This window comes from Chenopodium album, chromosome 2 (genome assembly GCF_948465745.1).
Source record: "Chenopodium album chromosome 2, dcCheAlbu1.1, whole genome shotgun sequence".
Taxonomy (NCBI): Eukaryota; Viridiplantae; Streptophyta; class Magnoliopsida; order Caryophyllales; family Amaranthaceae; genus Chenopodium; species Chenopodium album.
Genome location: NC_137835.1, coordinates 4,091,312 through 4,116,705, shown reverse-complemented (window position 1 = coordinate 4,116,705; position 25,394 = coordinate 4,091,312). Strand labels below are relative to the sequence as shown.

Here is a 25,394-nt window from a genome sequence, read left to right as displayed (position 1 = left end):
GCTTTTTTGTGCTTGGCTCTCTTTCTTTTTCTTTCTCCTCCTCATCCTTGTCATCGTCCTCTAGGCGACTAGTGGATGGCTTGAGGTAGTTGCACCTTCGGGCGTCCTTTTGGCTGCCCTGGATCCTTTCGGGGAAACCGGCGTCTGAGACGTAAATCATCAGCTGATGATAAGTTGAGACGACCCCTTGGATCTCGTGAATTATGGGTCTCCCCAAAATCACGTTGTACACTGAAGGAGCGTCAATGACCAAAAATTCAGTCATGACATTCCTGGCTGCCTCATCGCAGCCGATGGTGACAGGAAGTGTCACCTTCCGATCTGGATAAGTTGAAGCCCCGTTGAATCCGGATACCGGGTAGGGTACCGGCGTAAGGTGCTTGGGCTTCAGCTTAATTTGATTGTAAGCCTTTCGGAACAGAATGTTTGCTCCGCTGCCACCATCAACAAGAACCTTGCTGACGTCGTGGTTGGCCACCGTGGCAATGATCACCAACGGGTCCTCGTGAGGGAACGTTACCCCCCGGCAGTCGGCGGCTGTGAACGTCATGTTCGGCACCGGCGACTGAGGAGGCTGAATATCAGCGTTGTTCACCTGGTGGGTCAGAGCCCTGAGGTGCCGCTTGTGCTCCCTCCGAGAACATATTCCTCCCGAGATAACATTGATTGGAGAGAATCCTTTGCTGTTCCTAAGGAGGCTGAATATCAACGCATTTTTGCTGTTCTTCCGGGGGAAGTCAAGGTCTTGCCGAGAGTCCTTTGCTGACTTCTCGGCTTCCTTTTTTCTCGCGGTGATCCGCGATGTATTTTTTCAAGTATCCTTTCCGGACCATGTCCTCGATCTGGTCCTTCAGCTGGATACACTCTTCGGTGTTATGTCCTGGTGACTCATGGAACTCGCACCAGTGATTTTTATTTTTTCGCTGATACCACTCTGGGAGCGGTCTCGGCTTTCTGTAACTCTGCTCCTCTTTCGTCACGCTGTAAATTTTGGCACGCGGAAGAGAGAGTGGAGTGTAGGACTCATATCTGCTTGTGAATGGGGTAGATTTTTCCTTCTTCGGCTCGTTGGCCGAAGATTGTTCCGAGGCTTTCGCCTTTCCTTTCGTCTTCTGGCCTTGGCCTTCGGACGGTTGTTTTTGTTTCCCATTCCCAGATTGGGGTTGGGCTTTTGTTTTATTCCACTCCTCGGCTCGGATGAATTTATCCGAGGCGTTCAGAGCTTCTTCCAGGGTCCGCGGGGTGTGCATGACCATAAAGTCTAGGAACTTCCCGGGCTGAAGGCCATTCTGCATTGCAAAAACAGCTAGCCCTTGGTCCAGCTGAGAGACGCTGGATGACTCGTTGCTGAAACGGGTCAGGTAGTCCCGGAGACTTTCGGTCTCCCCTTGCTGCAGGCCCATGAGCTCAGCAGTGGTTTTCTCTCGGCGGTTTGCCGTGGAGAATTTGCTCTTAAACTTGGTGGACAGGTCGTCCCACCCTGTTATAGAGCCTTCCTTTACTCCCTTGGAGATCCACGCTTGCGCGACCCCCTTGAGAGTGGTGGGAAAGTATTTGCACCAGGTCGCTTCGGACCTTGGGCAGAGATGCATGTGCCCCTCGTAGGAGGCGATATGGTCCTTCGGATCCGAATTCCCATCATATGTGATATGCGACGGTATCTTAACCGTGGGCACATGCTCTTCCAGTATCCATTGCTCGAATAGGGAACTGGTGGGTAACATAACGGCCTTGCCTTTGTTCATGGCCGAAGGGACCGCGCTCCGCCCTCTTAGAGAGGTAGGAGTGGTTTTTGTCTCTGGCTGAGAATTCTGGGCCTCGGCTACAGGGAACGAGAGGCGGTTGTGCACGCTCGGCTCCCTGCCGCCGAGTTGGTCGAGTATGCTTCGGCGAACAGTCTCAGGTTGCTCTCGGCGAGCAGATTCTGGCCGAGAGGCTGAGCTGCTGCTCTTATGCGTTTCTGGCCGAGAGGTTGAGGATCCTCTGAAAAATTGAGGGTTCTTTTTCCTCTCTCTTTCAGTTCTCCAGGTATCTTCTTCCCACTTTTCCAGTTCGCGGAAGGAGGGAGGTTTCTTCCCCTCGTGGTCTAGCTTCCTCTGTTGATGCCTGGTGTGCGGAGGGGTTCGGTCACGAGGTGGAGGCATATTTTGTGCTCTCATTGCCTCCATGAGCACTGCCAGCGCTCTCGCCACCTCCTCCGAGCTGGGCCCCGTCAAAAGGGTCCTCGGCTGAGTGTGGGAATGAGAGCGGATGGTCGATGGTTGGCTTTGGGGCACTGAATGAGTCCTATGATCGGACTGACTTCTGTTAGACCGAGAGGAACTCGGTCTATGATGAGAGTTGTGAATCACGGGAGAAAGAGAATCCTCCCGGTATGATCCTCCCCCCGAACTGGCACCCTTGGGAGAGTTCCGGTCCGGTGAGGGTGATGGTGTAGGAGTTTTAGGCCTTTCGCCCGCTCCTTGACGGAGGCTTTTGCTCTTGCGGTTCTTAGCCATTGCTACCAAGATGATTGCAAGATGATTTTGATTAAAGATTTGGCTTAAAGATTTTTGAAAGTCTTCCCCACAGACGGCGCCAAATTGTTTCGGGTGAAAACAATGGGACCTTGCCGAAGGTCCGATGAAGTGGTGAAGACTGGATTCGGTCCAAGTGATGTTGGGCCGACGGTTTCCTGCACAGCAAACACACGTAAACTAGCCTCGGGGGTGTCGCCGAGGAAGGCCCCTCCGATGCTAAAGTCAGTACAATGTGTAGAGAGAGAAAGCTATGCAAGAGAATTAATTGCTTGAGGCTTTGTGTGAATGAATGTACAAATGTAATATTGATGGCTTTTATACCTTTGCATATATGGAGAATGTGGGCCTTGGCCCAGTTGACTTGCCTTGTGGACTGATCTTGACTTTAGCACAATTGGAGAGTTGAACCTTGACCTTGGGCTTTTAATTGGATCGTTTGATGACTGGGCCCAATTGGACTAAATTGGACCCAAACAGATTGTTTCAAAAGTAGACTGAACTGGTGAAAGTTGGGGTTTTGTGATTTGTGAGGGTTTAGAAATGGCGGGTTTTGAGTGAACAAAATTAGGATTATTGATGCAATTTTGCCTATTTGGAAATACAATTTAGGTTTATTAGTTGAGCCACAATCATAATTCATAGGGGCATAGGGCTTGTCTTGTCTTAGCGATAAGGGTTTGTTCTCGCGACTTAGGTTGTAGGATCGATCATGAAAATGAGTTGAATAGTGGTTAATGATTAGATTATATTTCAATTTTCTATCTAACAAGTTTGTTATTGTAGAATCTATTTAAAAATTGTGCTCTTAAGGATTATATGATTGGATCTAACATTAAGGATGGGTGTTAACCATTAGCAGACTAATAGCCCAAATGGATAATCAAGTGACTATCTTATCCAACCTTATCAAGGGGATTGTGTTAATCCAATTAACAATTGTTATTAAATGATAAGATGCAATGAATGGAAGTCTTTTTTTTTTTTCGTGTATCATTAGGGCAACAGGGTTGCGACCTAGTTAGCTAATGCCAAATTAATCAAACTACGAAGATGGAAGCGGCTTGACTGCATTTTGTGTTGGTTATTTTTCTTTGATTTTGGGGCCTAGCCTATCGCCCTATCATAACTTTCTTGCTGTACAGATTAATTAAAAAAAAAAATTCAATTGAAAAACAAATTTACTTATCCTACGTAGTAAATACAATTACTTGTAGTTTTCAAAAGTGAATAACACGGAGCATGGTCATTCTCCCTATTTGTTTGTCCTATTTGACTCTTTACAATGTCTAAAACAGTATTAAAACTCTAAACACGTAAACATCTCTAATTCCATATAAAAAAAATTAAAAATATGATATTAAAGATAGACATTAAATTTGATGATAATTTGATATCAAAGTTGTAAAATTTACAATTACAATGGGGCAAAAAAAGTTGAGGAAAGAGGGGCTATTCAAATACGTGTATGCTATCATGTTGTTTGACTTGTGATCTCAAGGATATATTGGTAGATGATAGATGGAGGGGAATTAGGTGACGTATGTGATGGTGTGGCAGTAATGGACCATGATGTCAGCCAGAGGCCCAGAAGGCAGACGATAAGGCGTTCTTTATGACTGCTGCCGACTTCAGTCAAACCATGCAAAGTCAACAGCACATTCATTTTGACCATTTTACTACTGTAGCATTGTAGATTGAGTACTCCGTAAACATGAATTTGTGGGTAATTAAAGGATTGTGTTATTTGCGCGTAATCTCTTCCTAATCAATAATAACAACGAATTCAACCACTTTGACTTTGTATTTACTCTTTCTACCTCAAATTTGTATGTACCATACCTCAAATTCTAAAAATATAAAATAAAATCATGGTTTATACATATTATGATAACAGGTGGCGTTTTGACAAAAAAAGCATTATATTATTTGGTAGACTCTACTATTATTAATCGCTTAAAATGAATGATTTGAATCATACTAAAATGACTTTTATACTAGTTATACAACTTTTGGCAAAAATAGTTGGTCTTCCAAGTAGCAGTGCAATCATCAAATGCTTCTACTGTGGAATGAAAATTTATTATTATTAACCAAAAGATCTTTGAGATGCTTTCCTATAAATAAAAGCAGTCTCACAATAATAGCATAATCACTTTAATAGTTTAATAATAGTATAATCATAGTGACACATAATTGTTTGACCATTTTGTAATAACTCTATTCAACAAACGACTAGCTAGCTACCTAACAAGGGTAAAATGAAGAAAAAGTTTGTATTTTCTTTTTTTTGGGTGCTTAGAGAGCCACAAGGGCGGGGTGAGAATCGATCCCAGGATCTCCTGAAACCGGGAGGAAAGCTCTAACCACTTGAGCTATCCCTCACTCTCAAAAGTTTGTATTTTCCATTTTCCCTTCTTATACTAAAAAAAAGGATAAATTCGTCATTTAGCTGACTATTAGGTAGCTAACATGCTTAGCAATGACTCGATAACTATTATTAATAAGTAATAAGAATAAGGTGAATAGAACAAAATCTTTAAGTTGTGCTTAATGTAAGAAGCAATATCTCATGGACGTTAAACAAATGCTAACATAACAAATTTGATTATATACAGACACAAATGCTGCAATGAAGCAGAAAATCAAGGCAAATGATCTGATTCATTACAAACTCTCCGCAAAATAAGCTTAAATGAATCAAAATCAAATGTACTCACTTAATCATTCAACCTAGAGTTTTAATTATTTTCTACTACAAATGACTGATAAATACATAATTTTTGGTATTTGCATCATATTGTAAGACTTAGCTTACAGCATGATCATGCTTTACTTCTCTAATAAATTGAATCTTAATTAGTAGATAATTCCTCTATTTAGCTTTACTTGTTTGTGGGGTGTTTACTCGAGAAGAGCTTGCTTCTGATTCTAGGACAGCCCCTTTCAACACCTCTATAATTTCACTCATATCGGGTCGTTCTTCTGCTGTCTTGACCAAACATCTATCTGCTAACTTAGCTATTTTTCGGGCAGTGCTTAAGGGATACTGATTTCGAAGGCGGAAGTCCATCATCATGCTAAACATCTTACTGTCAGCTGGAAACTGTTTCACCCAGTCTAGCAGTTTCTGCTCTGAGGCTGGACGATTCCTCTCTATGGCTCGTCTACCAGTCAAGATCTCATAAAGCACCACCCCAAAGCTGTAAATGTCACTCTTTTGCTTTAAATGGCCCGTGTCAACATATTCCGGGGCTGCATATCCAAATGTTCCCACTGGCTGAAAGTTAATAAGCAAGACATGTCTTCAGTTCAATTAAGCCCAAAAATTTTAAAGTTTCATCATAATGTTTCAAGTAAACACTTGTCAAGTTTCAATATTCTCGAGGTTTCCATGTAATCTTTCTAAACTCGCCCATACCACAGGCCAGCCAGTTTGATTTACTCTAACTCCTAAGGAAAGTTGGCTGTTAATATAGAACTCAGTGAATAAATCTACACAAATTTATTATTAAGCTTCTGAATTAACATTGTAGCCAAAAAAACTATACTATTTACTTTAAAGGTTGGGGGTGCAGCACACAAGACTTCTGTTTGACAATTAGATTAAATAGAATAATACGTAAGTTTAAGCATAGCAATAGAACTTACCGCTGTTGACACATGAGTAGCATCCCCACTCGGCCCTTCTCTAGCCATCCCGAAGTCAGATAACTTTGCGTTCATATGCTGATCCAAAAGCACATTCGAAGACTTAAAGTCTCTGAATATCACCTGAACAACAACAACAAAAAGAAAAAGTTAGTGATTTAGTCCAACATCAACTGACCAGTAACACATGACTTTTGTTTTCAGCTGAGTCTGCCCATACTCCGGATAACATAACAGACAGTAGAAATGGAAGACCACGCATCAACCTCCATGACATTGTGTTTTCAAGCTGAATGAGTACGTCAATCTTAGCTTATACCACAATAATTCATTTATACAAATTACTAGTATATATTTGATCATCAATTGGTAAGTTCAGAAGGTTTAATTTATCAGATGTACGAAGTATTATCACATTATGCACTAGCATAGGCGGCTCATTAGGCTTTCTCAAAGTTGTATGCAGATTCAGACAGATAAATTTACATACAGACATAGCAATAATAAAATCTCTTGATTTGATTCGAACACCAAGGAAACATAATCAGTTAAATGCTGCTACTCTAAGACACATAACAATATAACATTGCAGTATTGCACCAGCAGAATGATCGAAATATCACCTGAACTTCGATTCCATCGTGCAGATAACTCAATCCTTCGGCAGCATCCAACATTATCTGTAACCTTCTTATCCATGGTAGGGCAGGAAAGTTTTTCCCAAACAAATGGTGTTCCAAACTTTTATTCTGCATATATTCATACACTAACAGCCTCTGAATTCCTCTTTCTCCATCTACAGCACAATATCCTAAAAGCTTTACCAGCTTAGGATGATCAACAACGCCGAGGAATTGAACTTCAGCAAGAAATTCTTTGTGGCCCTACATTGGTTCACCAACACAATTCAATGCCAGAAAAAAGAGCTACCATTCTATGAACATTGTCAAACAATCACAAGATCGAAATCCTGCCTCGAAACAAATTTAAGCACATGATTTTAATATAAGAAAATCTGATAAAAGGGCAAATGCAAAGTATACAAAATCAGATAAGAGGGCATTCAAAGATAGAATAAAACAACAAAGATATCGACACACAGATTTACGTGGTTCACTAACAATGCGACGAAAACAATAAAAAGGTTGTATTCAGTGAATACCTGCATGCCATATCTGTTAAGCTTCTTAATAGCAACCACAATAGGATCACCCTTGCCATTAATAGGCTTAATTGTACCTTTATAAACACTTCCAAAACCACCCTCACCAACTTTCAACAACTTGTTGAAATCATTTGTAGCTTCTCTAAGCTCATTATAAGTGAAAACCCTCAAATTATGTTGCTTCTCTCTATATAATTCTGGTATACTTCTTGATGATGAGGCTGAATTTGCCGATTTTGATACTCGATTATTTGATGCATTTGAAGGATTTTGATTTCTTAATTCAGGAGCTGAATTTGATTGCTTCTTTTCTTTACCCTTCCTCTTGAATGAGGTGAAACAATTCATCTTTGAAATTTTTAGAAATAACCTCTCAATTAACACAATTTTCATATAATTGTTGATTGAACTTTTTTACATCACACCCATGTTTTTTTTTGAAAAAAATAGTTCAGAAAAATGGAAAATTGAGAAGACTCAACTGAGCAAACTTGAAATTGAGAAAAACCCAGTTGAGAAAAAAAAAATGAAATTATTAGAAAAAACCAGTTCAGAAATAATGAAATTTGGGAAAAACCCAGTTGAAATTTTGGTCCAAAATTTGTGAGAAAATAACAAAACCTAGATCAAAGTAAACAGAAGCAATTTCTGGGCACTAAAAAATATAAGTTGAAGCTAAGAAATGAAAAAATACAATGAAATTTAGCTTGATTTTAGTATAATACAACCAAAGTACAAAATTTTGAGGAGATTGAGGTAACCCCAATTAAGAAATTGGTAAAAAAATGTGGCAAAAAGATAACCCAGATGAAATTAAACAAGTAAAAGGAATTAAATTGTGTAACAAACTATATTTGAAGTTCTAAACAGAAAAAATTTCTGGGAATATAAAAGGAAAAAAAAAAGGTGGAAAGCTCTGAAAAAAAATTTGAAAGGAGAGAATTTTCTTGTCTAAGAAAATTGCCACACCTTTATTTTTATTTTTTTTATTTTAGTGATGTTGGTCCTAATCTTAATGTAACAAAAATGATATCCAATTAAATGATAATACAAATAATTTAATAAGTACCAAATGTGAAAGCAGCTGAAAAATTCCACGATGTAGAAGGAAGGAAACAGGGGAAAGAGAGAGGATAGAAGAAAGTATACCAAAAAACAGGGGAAGAAAATAATAAAATATTGACCATTGATGACGATTTGTTGAATAAAGAAGAAGAAAAGATCAAAATATAAACAATTTTATTTGTGTTTTTTGGGTGTATTTCACAACTGTTTTTGAGATCAATTAAAAACATTCACACACACAAACAAAAAAAAAAAAATCATTCAACTTTAAAGGTTTTAGGTAACCATTTGTCCATTTTACTATTTCATCTCACCAAAGTAATCAAACACATACATTTATTATTAAAAAAAAAAAATAATAATAATAATAAATGAAAAAAAGAAAAAAAGAAAAAAAGAAAAAAAAAAAAAAACACATACATTTTGAAAGGTAATAAAGCCAATAACAGTTTAGAATTTACTAAATATTCAATTAAACCGCGTTTTATACGGAGTATGAAAATTCAGTTTGAATCGCTATATCACGTGCTTTTTTTTAAAGTTTTCAGTTTAATTTTTCCTTATGACCGATTTTCCCTTCATTTGCAACAAACCAAAAAAAAATTTTAAAAAAACAATAATAGTAAAAAATAAAATAAAATAAAATAAAGTAAAAAGTATGTGTTTTGTTCACCTTATTAAACATGAAATTATTGGAATCAAATTTATCTGGATTTATTGGAACTTATCTGAACTCATAAGACCTATAAAACTTATTGATTATATTAAAATTATTGGAACATATTAAAAAAATTAAATGCTGAATAAAATTTTTACTCCCTCCGTCCCTTATTGATAGTCTCATATGGACAATTTTCACGGGAATTAATAAACATAAATAAGAAGTGAGTAGTAAAAAGTGCACTGAAAAAGTAAATCTATATTGGATATTCAAAAAAGTAGAGAGAAAGTAATAAAAGTACATGAAAAAACAAAATTTACATGAAAAAATTTAATTTGCACAAACATTGCTGCAAATTAGAGAGAATTTTGGAAAAAAAAATAAAAAATAATACTAATGGTACATGAAAAAAAATATATCATTTGGGACATAAAATTGACCTAAGGAACTACTCATATTATAAGGGATGTAGGGAGTAGGACAATCTTATTAAATTTTTATTTTTTTATTATTATTTTATTTTTATAAGATGACAGAATAGTTCTTTTTTTTTTTTTTTTTTTTTTTGGGAAGACAGAGTATAGTGTAATTAAAGAGAAGTGTCTCAATGGCTATGAGCTAAAAGCATTCACAATGGCTAGCTACATGTACATGTAGCTAAGGGTTGCTACATCATTATTTTGCAAGTTACATGATTTAAGCTATAAGCTCTACGACAAGCTATTTCTTTTGTAATTTTATTATGTCCCTTATAATGACAAAAAATAAATATATATATTAACAAATACATAAAATATATTAAACAAATAAATATACTACTAATAGCATTGAGTAGAGTAAACTACGAAGTATATAGAAATTGCTAACAAATCCTTATGCACAACCATTGTAGATTTGTAGATGTTGTCATATGAGTAGGTTTTGAAAAGTAAACCGTGGTAATTGGGATCTTCTTCACCAATACTTCACGTGTGGACCCTAAAGTTTTTATGTTGGTTGTCATTATCTAGTCATAACTCTACTAATGGTCTTTATCAAGAGCAAGATTGCCAAGATGATCACATTATTTTCTTTTGTATGTTATTTATTACGGAGTAATTATTACATTTATTTATTTATTTATTTTGATTGTGTATAGTGTATTTGATGTTATTTTCGCACTCGTTTTCATTTGCGCATCAAATAGTCCAACATCACTTGGGAAAATAGTCTTGGCTGCATCACAAAACTTATTTGTTTTTCAATTACTTGACTGAAATACTCAAAGTCATGTTTTACTCGAAATTATATATTCTAATCTAATTTAAGGCTGCCTAACTCATACCAAATGTAAATTTGTCGTATTAATTTATAACATGTCAACTTAAAATAGACAAGATTTAAGGACTTATTCTCTTTGCCTGTAACAAGTAAATTTGGTCTGAATTTTTAAAGGTATGATCTTATTTGAATTTTTCTGATCGGGTCTGGTTTGATCTTATTTAACAATTTGACTAAAGTTTAACCGCATTTTAATGCTAATCTATATTTGAAAAAAAAAAAATCAAAATAGATCTTGTTAGATTCGTCTCACGAACTTTTTAAAATATTTAATTTTTATATATATAAAAAAAAATAATGCGCAATTAACGATATTTAACGATAAGTAAATGATAAAAAAAAAAGTTCTGATATAGTCTGATCTGAATCTTTTAATTTGGTCTGATCTGATCTGAATTTATTAAAGAATAAGCAATAAGTATCTGAATTAAGTCGAAGAGAACAAGTTCTAACTCAAATTTTCATCCAATCAAAAAGTTGCAATAATGGTAGATTTGGAAAAATTTTGGGGGTTTAGTCAGCTAAATTAACTTACTTTCTCCGTTGACACACTTGACTTTTTTCAAGGGGGTATAAATTTTGTTACGTAATGTTATTATATACTAGTTAAATCTTTTATTAGGCTTTAACAAAAATTAAAATACAATTATTATAATATAATTTTTTATTTATTAGCACAAAGCATATATCAATTAAATTTCTGCTCCCAAATGGGAATTTTAAAATACAACATTACTTCTTATTTATGTTTTACGAATACATGTTAATAGTTGTTACTTTCATATGGGTATTTTTTATTTTTGAAGAGGAAAAAACAAAAAATAAGTTTTTTTTAATGAGAAAATATATTACTTCGCAGATGAAATTTCTTACTTGCTTAAAAGATCATACATTACCACTAATATAAAATGAATAAAAGTATATTTACATGTATAGTTTGCACCAAAATAATTTACTAGTAATTGTTTTACAGATAGGACTCTACCTATGAATTACCCATGACCTAATTACCTAAAGCCTAGCAGCACAACTTTCTAGTTTCTACAAGTAAGAAGTAAGCAGAGATCTGAATAAAAAAAATAAAAAAACTAAGCATAGATTCATAGAACTCTTTTTCTGGATCAGCGTGACCTAATCACATGATCCATTATGACATCACTAACACCTTTCACCAATTACTGTATAGTTAAACAACGTTGTTAATCATATTAATTATTGTTAATCATGTTACTTGTTCAACTTGTGTTTTTCTTTATCTCCTTAAACAGCAAATAAAAGATAAAAGGAACATAGACCAAGAGTCCAAGACCATGTGAGGCATCCACAAGACCACAAGCTAATATAATACTCAAATAATTCACACATTATTGTTCACGAGTTGTACTAATCTAAAAAGAGGCCACTATCCCTTAATGATTATCCGTAGTCCTATAGCCCAGTTTAAAATTCGGCAGAAGCAGTATACACGGGAAGAGAAAGAGATAGCAGATGGGTATGCATACCAGCAAAGAAAGTATGGGACAAATTCATAGAAACACTTCGAAATGGTATATGTAGCTATCTATTAGGGTCAGAAGAAGTAATAATTAAGAATTAAACAGCTAGTTTTAAAACAAAAACTCATTAAATTAATTGTAGTCTCTCATAGGTACATAAAATCCGACAAAAGTCGAAACAACATAAAGGTGGAAGTATCAAAAAAAAAAGTTGTGGAGAAGAAAGAATTTAGGTATGATTATACAAAGGTTGCGAGTCATGTGTGAACGTGCAGTTTAGTCATATGAAAATGACAAACTTTCACGCTAATACAAACATTGGATTACAGGAATAATTAATATTTTGACAGCATCACTTACACTGAACCCTACAAAAGAAAGTTTGTTGATGTATGCTGGAATATATTCTTGGCAAGTTGTTAAGGCTCCAAATCAAATATATTACAAAGGCCAAAGTACCGCCAATATGAACATATTCTTGACTAAATTACTCGGGTTCCGAAAAGACCTTGGTGCAGTCAAAGTCTTTCACACGGCTCATAAGATAGCAAAAGACCAAAGTAAGAATCCTAGGAAGCATCTTCTTTGGTAGGAACTTCAGTTTGGAAATGAAAGCAGTCTTCGTGATTGAGCCGGTGGCGCTAATCCAGGAATATCTCGGATGTCTTTGTTGTGTGGGTTTATAATCTGAAAACAATTTATGTATGCAATGTAAGTTCACATGTTTAAACTTTTAAGTTGGAAATATGTGTGAACATGATACAAAGACTTGGCTCTTGCAAGTAACAACTAACAAAGATATCCCTGAACAGAAGGCAAGGATGCAGATGGAAAACCAGTAAGATTAAAAAGTACATAACCTTAGAATGGATAATAGGAAGTTTCTTTTTTAAAAGGCTATTGAATGTGGGTGTGTGGTCATCTCTGGTATGTGCAACCACAAGATTGCAAACTGCTGCCACCATAATTTTTTCCAAACTACCATTATCCCCTACTAATTCCCAACCTCTCTCTCTCTCTCTCTCTCTGATTCTAAGCTCGGTAATTTGAGGAAACTATTATTTTTAAAGGGTGAAGTAACCAAAAGTACTTAGTAACAGCCCCCTACGCAACATAATCCATTTTTATGCACAACTACATTAAATAAATCAGAGCTAGTACTATATACAAGTTGATTGCCAATTTAATTCAGTTAAAGGAATCATCAAACCTCAAGAATCACATAATAAATTCAAAATGGGGGAGGTAACAACTCTTAACAACAAAGACATTTTTGTCCCCAAACTTCAGCCATAATTAAGCTCAAAGTCAAATTGATGATAGCTAAAAGCAAGCTAACAAAAGCAAACAGCAAAGTTTGAAACGCTAATAAAGATCCAGATAACAGGGAAAGCAATTTAAGGTTTCTTTCATTCAGATCAAAATCAGAGGGGGCATAGCATGTAAAGATTTGTGCTGAGGAAGAGGTAAAGGAGCATGATAACCTACATTGCTTGGGTAGGCCAGCAAGAGACTAGCTACTTTTGTCACTATATAGTACGGAACCATGATAAGGCCAGTGCTAAGTAGGGTTTTCTGCGCATATAAATATCAATTAAAAGTCTATTGGAGTACTAATTAAACTCCTTAGAGACCCATACAGAAGTGGGTGGGGTAATTCAATTGATGACGAGACAAAGGCTGTCAGCCCGCTTGATCTTAATTTTCTCATTATTGGTTGACCACATCGGCACATTCTCTGAATTTGAACTGGGGTTCTGGGAAGACTGAAGATTATTATATTCTCTATTTCAAAAACTGTTACAGCCTATTCCTTGCATTCTCTATTTTGAAATACTTCCGAATATGATAATTTTGAAATCTGACAAGTAAAAACCAGAAGCTGTTTCTGGTTTCCATATTCTTGTTTACACTAGAAAAATAACATGGGCAAACATTGAAACATGTGAAAACGATGGAAAGAAAATTTGCAGTTAAGATCCTATGCTACGTAGTTAAAGATCTAAAAATCAAGTTGTAATTTAACTTTTCTTTCTAAAGAACTTCACTCCAAGTAACAACTCCTAGAGTCTAATCATTTTTTTTGGGAATAAAAACGAAATCACCAACATAATTAACATTATATATAGGATAAAAGTAGCCAACCTTCGCAATGATGATGGCTATGACTCCAAGCACTATGAGGAAAAGCAAGGCCATGATACATTTATCAGTAGCAACCTGTAGAAAGTTGGAAGGGTAAGTAGCCATAACGCATCCAACATAATCAGTCAAAGAAATAAGATGAGTGTTGAAGAGACCTGTCGACCGATTTCCTTGACTAGCTTCGAAGCTTTCTTGATCGAGAAATTTATGGAGTCCAGTTCATTAACAATCCTACTCATTTGATCAGTCTGCAACACTCCCAGAGGTTATTGCATTATATTTCATGCATGAGATTCTTCATAAAGAATCTCAAAAGGAATGGATAGAAGTTAAAGCTCCATTTCAACCCCAATAGAAACTTCAACTATGTTACATACCTGGGCTTTAAGAGCTTCTGCAGTTTCTGTTCCTACATTAATTGTCTCGTGAACAATCTGCCTCAAACAAATGAAAATATTAATTATGCATATGATTAACTAGAATAGTTGAGAATGTTAGAGTATGGAATCCCATGTATGATATGTATATTGCACTGACAATGCAGAGTGACAGATGAAAGACATGATGATAGACGAGCATTATTTTCACATTAAACTCCACTATATTAAAGTTATTAACAGGACCTTCTGGATGTACACTTTACATGTTAATTTCATAAAGTTTTAGAATCATTTTCAGAACACACAAAGTTTCTCCGATTCCTTTAAAAGCAAACTGTAACAATTCACATTTTGAGCTGCATTATTATTCAGATCAGGTAGAAGTTTTTCAAATTCCTCATGGATATGCCCATAAGAGTGTGATAAGACAAAACAGTTTGGTTCTAAATCTGAGATTAAAATGCAAAAAGTTAATCACCAAACCTTTTTTCCTCTATCAATGGCTTGATCAGTTTCATCCATCATTGTGTTTCCACGATCCATCAGCTGCTCATTTGTCATAGCTGCATAATGCACAACCAAGGTTACAAATGTATAAATGATACATGTACTTACAAAAAATTTATAGGACGAACAATCAAGAGAAAGGTAAACACAAAAAAGAAATTGCCTCAAAAGAGAAGAACTAAAAATTATGGAGTCAAAGGTTTACTTTTGTCCATGATCAGTTATTATATGTGAAGATATGCGTGTGTTGAATGTTTTTAATCAAAATGATTGACAAATTTCTTACTGACATCATATAAATGAAAAAATGGAGGATACTGTTTTGCACAAGCTAAATATAAACTCATAATTATTAGACTTAAAAGTTGATGTATTTCGCATATAAGATATAAATACATGAAAAGGACGTAGTCCAATGCCTGTTGGATTCATAAAGCTCTAAGTCATAACTCTTGATAGTAGAACAATGATGAGAAGTTGAGAATAACAAAGGAAGCCACAGCGGCACAGCCCACCAGAAGCCACATGCCAATAACAGTAGTTAAAGATTACAGCATTTGCTTACTGGATGCTAACAAAACATTTTCTTCTCCTACCCCTTCGCTAGGCCCATCAAATAGTTCAACTCGTTTATTTTCAAGATTGGAAGCATATCTGTTCACAAATTTAAATCCAAGTCAGTTATTGAAAGGCTGAATGCACAGAGATTTAACAGCATCTGAACAAGTACAAAAGTGCAGAAAACACCATGACATTGTAAGAATCCTAATATAAAATTCAACAAAAGAATAATAAGAAAAACAGAATTGAAAGCAAGGTGTTTGCCAAGAACAGGTATATGAGATTTCAATAACCCTCACAAAAAGGGAAACAGAAAAGATATGGAATGTTACAGATGCAAATATATTAAATAGAAATACTTAGCATGTTGCTCATTTTATAATAAGCATTTGGTCATGGCCTAATTAATGAGCATTGCTGCACAAAGCTACACCCAAGAATTTTTTTTATATATTTTTTTCACTCATGCTTTCCAATACAAGAAAAGCGGAAATTCAAACTCCAAACAAAAACCTAAGGATTATGGGCATCATGTCTGTAAATAATAAATCAATTAAATTAACAACCTACACATACAAATAAAAAGTTCCCTCCATTATATCAGTCCACGAAGCAATAAATTCTAGCATTACAGAGCATATTTTCAAAAGAAAAGATAACTTATCAGATAATTCCACTTTATTGCTTTGTGCTTTCAGTAATTCCACTTTGATACCCTAAGCCTTTGAAGTTAATTTCACTATGGTGTCCTTTAGTTTGGTAATTCCACTTTGATGCCCTTTGGTTTGGTAATTCCACTTTGATGCTCATTTTTGTAACTTCTTTAGCCTTATTTATTTGTAGGGGAAACAAAATTGCTATTTATCAGTCTCATAATTAAAAAAATTCTTGAGATGGTTTATGTTTATTTTGTTTTTGACAAGGATGACTCTGTTTTAAGGCAATTTTCCCATGTCTAAAAATATAGTGGAGGTAATTGTTTATTGAAAAGTAAAAAATGTGATGAGAGAAAAAATAATATTAACAATAAATTTAAAAAGTAGTAGTGAATAAATGTGTGTGGAGACCATGAAATGAGAGATATATAATAATAAAATGTAGAGGTTTTCCAAATAAGGAAATGTAACACTTAAAAAAAAGGAAGTAGTATGAACAAAATTTGATTTTATTTATTTACGGAGAAGGAAAAACAAAAAAGGTAATATGTATAGATACCATGAAATAAGAGAGAATGAAAGATATAATAATAGTGTAGAAGCTTGCCAAAAAAGGAAGTGTAACACTTATAACACTTAAAAAAACAGAAGTTGTATGAACATTTATGGAGTATTAACTAGAGAGAGAGAGAGAGAGAGAGGTCAGATTGAAATATAGAGAAAGAAATTGGGGAATTGAAAAAGAACTTCAAGAAATAGGTTTGAATTATAGAAAGATTTGATGATAGTTGAATGTTGTTCAACGAATTGAATTGGTTGATTGGGGGACTTCATTAGATTTGGTGAAAATAATTAGATTAATCGAGTTTATGAATTGAACTGAATAGAAGAGCTTTTTTCCCTTACTTCGATACTTTTTTTTTTACTTCCTTATAATGAAATATGACTAAAGAAAATAATTTTTGTTCCAAAAATGAACATTAATATAGTTTCAGGTCATCAAAGTGAAGAAAAGTATAAAAGTGGAATTATCAAACCTCACGGCACCCTTGTGAAACAAAATTTAAAAGTTCAAAGCACCAAAGTGGAATTAGAGAATCTATAAGGCACCAATGTAGAAATTTTCCTCAATGGACATGATAAGTAGCCAATTCAATTATCAAACCTCACGGCACCATAGTGAAACAAAAATTTAAAAGTTCAAAGCACCAAAGTGGAATTAGAGAATCTATATGGCTTAGACGGTAATTTGATCCTACTATTAGAACTTCCTCTTCCTTTAGATTGACATGTTATATTAATGGATACACTAACACATGGCAATGAGATGTTAACAGTCAATGTACTTTCAGATTTTAACATTCATTTCTATTTATGTTATGATTCTTATAAGATACTTTCGAGAAGGAAAAAAATGGTTCAATCACTCTCAGCAATCTGCATTCACACTTCTTCATGTAATAATGTAATTAGTGTCAGGTGGCAATAACTCAGGATGAGAAAGTAGGGGACTGGTTCAAAAATTCAAGATGGCAAAACGATTCATATTTTATTAAGGTAACCTATGATCATATTATTAGTAAAATCAGCTCTCTTTTCACATGTTAATGCAATGCTGTTATCAACTAAAACAAGCATATAAAAATGAGTGCGAGAAAGGACACACATTAAGGTATTTGATATTTAAATTTATATTTCTGATAGTTATGTGAAGAACGGTCATAATAACGTAAAATAATTCGACTTACTGCTTTTTCAAAGCAACATATGAATTCAGCTCCTTGATCTGCAAAAAACCATCAAAAACATAATCAGTGCTTAAGGAGTGAAGCTAAGAAGATCCACACCGAAAATAAATACTTCGTGATAAAGATCCCCAAATAGGGAGGAAAAGTAAAAACAAACCTTAAGCATCGAAACAATGTTTAGGGTTAGTACTTCATTACAACAATGTACATTAATACCCCTCCCTATTCACAATTTAATAGTGAATTTCCCTAATTAAACACTACTTTTTATACCTTCACCTGTTATCTAACCAAATATAAACATCAATTCTTGAAACTACTTTATTTTAGAACATCTAACTATCTAAGACCAAAACACCTATGCTTTAACATTAAAGAAACATAAGTAAAGATGTCTAACCATAGACTGTTTTCTCTCATTCAATGTCTTGCTGGTGTTTGGATCATTCCTGCTTTCCAAATTCTTCACCTCTCTATCAAACTCTTTAATAAGCCTGAGAAAATAATAAATCAGCTTCAGTTGAGCAAGAAGGACTAAAAGGAGGCAAAGCCCATAAGACTCATTCTTTAAGCATTGGCACATCTTTACCATCAGCTAAACTTCCTTTAAGAAAGACAGGTTACAGACTAACACAGAATGCACATTTATTATTAATGAATGCAAGATTCAGCCAAGTTCACCATCAGGCTCATTAAGCAGTTATCCTCCTCACAATTCACCCTGAATTTGAATAATCAAGTTTATCCACAACACTTATGATCTAGATGCTAGCTGCTGGAGAGTTGTGAAAGCAAATACGGAGTATACGTATTTGTGCTCATCATGCATAACAATCTCATAAAACCAAACTGCTAATGCCATCTGTTGATGATAAAACTGTAAGTTTTTTGTATGAGCCAACAACACCATCAGGTTCGACAAACCAATGGTGAAAAGAAGGTTACATTGTAAGAATAGTTCATGGGATGCATGCTATTCTTACTAGATGAAAGAAATACAGATTGCCCATATGGAAAAGAAACTTCAGACAAGTACCTTTTACACTCTCGCATCTTATCCGTGAGCTCTTCCAGTTGCCTGCTCTGTCTACTGGAATCCTTGATCTTCTCCAACTTTTGAAACCCATTTCTGTTTCAAAGATATAATCAAACAAAAAGTTGACACAACTGTTCATTGCTAACTACATCTATAACTCTATATAATCAACTTAATTTCATTGAAACTGAATAGATGAAAGACAACCACAGACATAAGACATGCGTAAATAGATCAGCAAATGAATATGCAGCCAGTTAATTGATTTCTAATATTTTAACGCAGTCATACCAAGTAATAGTATAAGCAAGAACATTCCCTAATATGCATTTGAAAAGTTGCTGGTAGTAGAATTCTCAGGAAAGGAAGAACTAAAAGTGTTTCATTCCAAAAGTTGTATACCAGCCCAAATGCAATTTATCAGCAGAAACATGTTGATTTGCAGCTTTCAACACTAACCATCCTCAAGTTGCAAATGACCAATACACATCAGTTTTTACAGTCAAGGCGAAAAGAGACATGTGCAGGCTGATAAGTCCAATATGATTAATACACGAATCATGCCACATTAACCACAACTCTTGATGCAACAATAGAATTAAATATGCTTTAACTGTGCATCATCATTACTGCAATCGATCCGAGATTTTAAATTATTTGTTGATTCCATATTACCTTAATTCCACTTGAATGATTAAAGCACACGCACGGGTGTCTTACGAACAGTAAAGAAAACAAACAGACACTAGATTTTGTTACTTGGAAAAGCAATTCACTTCATTTGAAATCACTTTCCTAGTAAAAATTGTCACTACCACTCTCCCCTCTCCCTCTCACCCAATAAAAAGCGAAAGCTGATAAGTGCTCAATTCATCAAGTTTTCAAGAATATTCGCCACTTAAATATCGAAAAGCTTTCATCCTTGAAAAGATAAGTAATTTCCCCTAAACAGTTGGCAACCATGTCTTCCATCAAAGCTAATTATAAGGTAGAGTAATTAGCTCCAATCGAAAAATGGCGAAAATTCATCCCTATTCAGCATTTTTAGCAATACATTTTTCCAGAATCTAACTAACACTATACAAATCTGTCTACATAAGCTTATTACAGTATTTACAAATTACAATACACATCAAATTATCAGGCAATTGCAACTCGTAAGCAACGAAAACGAAGCACCAATCAAATCTCCGACATTCATACTAGATGAATCAAAAGACAGCTTAGAACAATTCACAATGCATAAACTAATCAACTTAGATTATTTAAAACAAAGCATAATCAAACTTCGAAAATTGAGGGAAAAAATGACACAAATCTTACGATAATGCACGAAATATATCATTGATTTGTCCGTCAATCTCGCCGAGCTCCTCGCTAATCGCCGACAACGACGACATTGTCAAATTCCTCAAAATGTCAACTCGTTTCTCCTCTTTCTCTCTCTTAGTCCGTTGTTTGCCGAATCAAATGACAAACAAATGTTCAACAAAAATGCAGATTATCTCGCCATTGTTGATCAAAATAAAATTCGAGCAACGATGAATGTCAAATTTCAAAAATTTGAAGCGGCAATTGTAAACTAATTGAATCTGGTTGTGCAGGTAAAATTGAATTTTGTTTTGGTGGACCAAAAATTGGGGGAAATTTAGGATCAAAACAATGTAGGATTTGGAAGATCGAAATCTAGGGTTTTGAAGATCTAATCGTTGCGTTGTAATAATAATTTAAGGACATAGAATTTGAAAATGGAGAAGGTGTTTTTCTCTCTCTTGTTTTCCTTGTGTTGTTTTGTGCTGGTCTAATTTCCATTGATTTTCAAGCTATTTTCTGTAATTTGTTATTTACTCCGTAATATTTTTATTTTTTTAATTTATTTTTTTTTAATTCATTTTGTTGGAGCGAGAATTGGGCCGATTAATCCGTTGTAGAGGGTAAAGACTAGAATAGACCCGGTCTACAATAACTTATTGTAGACCCAACCTTCTAGTATACCATACGAATGTGATTATATCATACGAAATGTGATTATATTACTACAAAAGTGATTATATCATCCTGAAATTGTTATGTAAATGTATCACTCAAAAAGTGAATTTATCATTATAAAAAGTATCAAATAGTAAATTACATCATTCAAAAGATGATTTTTAAATTTTATCATCCTAAAGATAATTATATAGTCTCATTAATATAATTCAAAATGTGACTCACAAAAAGATAATTATATCATCTAAAAAAGTAATTATATCATCCAGAATGTAATTATATTATTTGAAAGTGTCAAATTTTGGGTCTACAATAATTTATTGTAGACCGGGTCCATGCTGCAGCAACTTAGCGAGTAGTGACTATTGTCTAGAACTCTAGACCATTAGTCCATTACTATTAGGTCACTCTCCCATTAAGCCATTACCCTACTTAAATATGGAGCGCTAGCTTAGGCCCTGTTCTTTACCGGTAAATTGAGCTAAAGTGAACTGTAATGATCTGCATCGAACCATTAATGACTTGTTTTAATGATGTTGGCATGTTGTATCTCGTCTTGTATGTGGAGTAACCAATTGTACAATAAATATATACTACCTTTATTCTTTTATGTTTTCTCACTATTCATTGAGTGAAACTACAAAAAAAATTTGTTCGCCTGTTGCTAATAATGTAATAAAAAATTAAATGTGTGATCTTATTAGAATTGTTTCATTGTGTAATTTCTAAATGTCTTCTTTTTCATAATTTAACTTAGTATGTAATTAAAGATATAGTTGGTTAAACATATGCATTGGGAACCGCATAAACTCTTAACTAGGCTTGTAAGTCTTAAACTCTTAACTTCAAGTCATTATTGTGAATAAACTTAGCAAGAGTGATGATAAAGTTAATGCGAGTATGTAAGATTATATATTTTAAGAATTTAAGACAGGTAATTTAATGCTTCTCGCAATATTAATGGTTAAAATAAATTGACATAGGTAGTACAGAGTACTAGTAACTTAAACCCTATATAAGAGACTCATGTTGCATCTACACTTTAAATTTAAAGAGTTTCTCATATGAGAGGATGTGGTAAAATATATATATTCCCTTCACGACTTCGCCTCATAATACAAAGTATGTTTTCTTTTTTTTGAAAATTTGTCATTTGCAGCCATTTAAAATTTGTATTTTGCAAATTGCTGCCATTTTTTAAAAAAATTACAAATTGCAGCCCAAAATTTATTATAAATTGTAAGCTACAGTCCGATTTAACTCTTTCATCGGTTTACGTGTCGAAAAATATTTGGTTAAGATTTTAAGGGTCATTTTAGTCCATAAAGTTCCAAATTGAGCTCGGAAATAGAAAAAAAAAATTACGTAAGTGTCTCGTTTTGCGTAATAAAAAATATATCGATTTGTGGGCAACTATTTTTTGCTATGAACTTTTGGGCTGCAATTTGCATTTTTTTTTAAATGGCTGCAAAACATGCAATTTATAAAATACTAACTTTAAATGGCTGCAATTTGTAAAATTTCCTTTCCTTTTGGGGTAAACCAAAATACAATGCCTGTTTCTATTTAAAGCTAAGGTTGTATTTTTTGACATATATATATATATGAGTTGTCATATTTTTTTTTGGTACTTTTAACATCAATTTCCAACACTTTTATTCTTTCTCTTTGTTAGATTTGTCTTTTAATTACACAGATTAGGTCACATTTGTTTACAATCTTTACATGGATGACGGATATATAGAAACGTTAGGCATGTGAATAAGCATATTAAATAAATCTACTAAGACTACACTATGGGCTTGTTAGGTAAATGACTTTTCATTGGCTTTTTGATTGGCTTTTGGCTTTTTTATTTGGTCAAATATCCAAAATTTGTGTGTCGGTGAATGGTTTTTTTAAGTCAAAATGAAAAAGCTACTTGGAATAGTTGTTGGCTAGTACCAGGCCCGTTTCTGAGATTTTGGTGGCCTAGGGGCGGATAAAAAAAAATGGGCCCTAATTGAGTCACGATTGAATTTAGAAAAAAATTTGGATATGTAAAAATAAATTACTCCGTATGTAATAGTTTATTTAATTGTTATGAAATTTTATTAATGTAAAAATGCTTATACAAAACATTTTCTTCTAGCATTTTTAAAATGAAAAGTCATTAATAATAGTTAGTTTGTACATCACTATGCTCTAACATATTTCTCTTAATGCATAAAATAGCTAAAACATTCAACCTTTCTTGAGACCTTATCTTAGGATAATGGTTGTCGGCGATAGTTCATCTTTGAAGTTTTTAGCCGAAATCCATTAAAACAGTGAAAATATAATACTCCCGTTGAAAATATTAAAAACAGTAGAAACAAATATTAAAAAAAAAAAAAGTGATTACATAAATTGATAAGTAAAGAACAATTGAAAGAGTATAATTTATAGGAAAATTCGTAGGTTTTAATCCCTTTGAAAATATTGCTAAGAAAAACGTTTATGGTGAAATCATCTTCATCTTTTGAGAATAAATATGGGAAGGAAGATGAAAAATCAGAAAAAATAAAAGTTATATGGATGTAAAATCAGAAATAATTGATTACATAGAGGAATGAAGATTATACGATTGAGTTTGGCTAGATTGGGGAAATTAATTTGACAAATTCACCTTTCCAAAATAAAGGAGCTATTTTCTAGGAGAAATATTAATGTGATGGAGATTATCAAGGGGAAATGAATTAACTGAACCTTAAAATGCTACATTATACAGAGAATTAGTTTTAATTTTATTAATTTTAAGTTGTTTTTTTGTTTTTTGTTTTTTTTTTTTTAACAATATACAGGCTTCAGATTTCGGGGCCCTGGGCGGCTGCCCCGGGCCAGATACGACCCTGTTGGCTACCTAAGTTACTAATAACATCCAATAGTAAGTTTTATCAAACATGCTTTAAAATTAATAAAAAGTCAAACATCCAACAAAAAAAAACCAATACAAACAGCCAATCAAACCAGTCAATCAAATCAACTAACATCCAACTGCGAAACAAGGCATACATTGTTATTAAACCCAAAAAAATCAACTGCTTTTCAGGGGCTAACAAATTCAACTTAATCAACTATGATGTACTTGTACTTTTTAAGAATCTTTTGGCATTACTACTCTAGGTAAATCACGCTCATATAGTCATTGTACTTGGACAGTTGGACGTTGGTAACTTATACATAATGTGAGTTGTTAACTTGTTACTACACTTGTTAGATCAAAGAAGGCATTATTATTTGGCGTTTATGCAACAAATAAAAAATACTACCTCCATTACATATTATTTACAACGATTTGACATAAAGTAGAGGGGGAAAATATCTAATCGTTGTAAATAATATGTAACGGAGGTAGTAAGAAGAGTAAACCAAACAAATGAAATACTCGTAAAGTCGTAAAAAGAGTGTCAAAACATGCTCTTTCAAAATGGAACAGGAAGCCTTTTTTTGAATTGAAGTACGTATTGAAAGTGAAATTAATGTAAGATGGAATAAGTGGTCAAAGGTCATATCAAAGTGGTAATCATTGAAGACATTAGCTGACATAGCACATAGGTAGTACAGTAATAGGTTGGCTACGTGCTACAGTTGTATACTTGTATAGTGCAGGCGTATAGCACCAGAGTTGCAAAATCAGGTCAATCAGAATCACTATAGTAGAAATTATTACACAATAAAACAACATTAAAACCTATGGAATTTTAAACCTACTATCGTGTCACTCTTTATCCTCCATGTCTAAAGGTGTACTCTTTATGTAACGATTTAACACTCTTACACTAATGAACTAAGCTAGGCAATATTTATTCGTGTCAAGCTCTTCTAAATTTCTAATGAACCTTTATATTCGTTTAAAATGCAGACATATACAATGATACAAGTACTACTTCACGTTCACATATCTTAGCTTGTTTGTTGCAATTTTTTTATTTTTTTTAATAAGGTAAGATGAAAGATTCTACTGAACCGATACTTCTCACAGGTTTAGCCAGCCCATCTTCATTGGTGGACACTTGAGAGTAGAAGAAGGAGGTGTTTTTTTGTTGTATGGTACAAAATAATGTATATGTATGTATTAGTACCCTATACTATCTTAAAGTACCTAGGGTCTGTTCTAGTAGACTGAAATTAGCTGAATTAAACTGAATTGGATATTTTATAAGAAAAGAAAATTAGGAGCTGAACTGAACTGAGCTTAACTGAGCTGAGCTGAACTGAACTGAACTGAAAATAAACGTATGAGAACAGACCCTTATATTTTCTAAACCAAAGGAGTACTAATGACATTACTCTTTTGATGATATGATGATCATAAACATGAAAATAAAATCAAAATACTTAAGGTTGACTTATTCGGTATTTTTTTAAAATTAGTTAAAAACAAATGTATAAAAAAAAATAATTGAAACAAATACTATAAAAAGGACAAATATAACCCGTGAAGGGAGTAAATAAAATAAAATAAATCATTAGTAAG

At 33.9% G+C, this 25,394-nt stretch overlaps 3 protein-coding genes across 3 annotated transcripts in view; all 3 read right to left on the bottom strand.

Annotated features, from left to right (window-relative positions):
- LOC145593554 (pentatricopeptide repeat-containing protein At4g17616-like) overlaps positions 1-25,394 on the bottom strand; it is a 113,077-nt gene that overhangs the window by 9,255 nt on the left and 78,428 nt on the right. The window lies entirely within an intron of this gene.
- Positions 5,090-8,589, bottom strand: LOC145593550 (putative serine/threonine-protein kinase PBL19). The gene is made up of 4 exons (XM_081649807.1): positions 7,330-8,589; positions 6,791-7,051; positions 6,168-6,290; positions 5,090-5,796 (listed from the first exon to the last, which is right to left on the bottom strand). Exons 1-4 carry the CDS (start codon positions 7,723-7,725, stop codon positions 5,392-5,394), a joined length of 1,185 nt encoding a protein of 394 aa, XP_081505933.1. The 5' UTR covers positions 7,726-8,589; the 3' UTR covers positions 5,090-5,391.
- Positions 11,984-20,708, bottom strand: LOC145580149 (putative plant SNARE 11). Its single transcript, XM_081637528.1, has 10 exons — positions 20,231-20,708; positions 18,908-19,000; positions 18,272-18,365; positions 17,872-17,909; positions 15,472-15,560; positions 14,883-14,962; positions 14,397-14,453; positions 14,175-14,267; positions 14,020-14,094; positions 11,984-12,561 (listed from the first exon to the last, which is right to left on the bottom strand). Exons 1-10 carry the CDS (start codon positions 20,305-20,307, stop codon positions 12,472-12,474), a joined length of 786 nt encoding a protein of 261 aa, XP_081493654.1. The 5' UTR covers positions 20,308-20,708; the 3' UTR covers positions 11,984-12,471.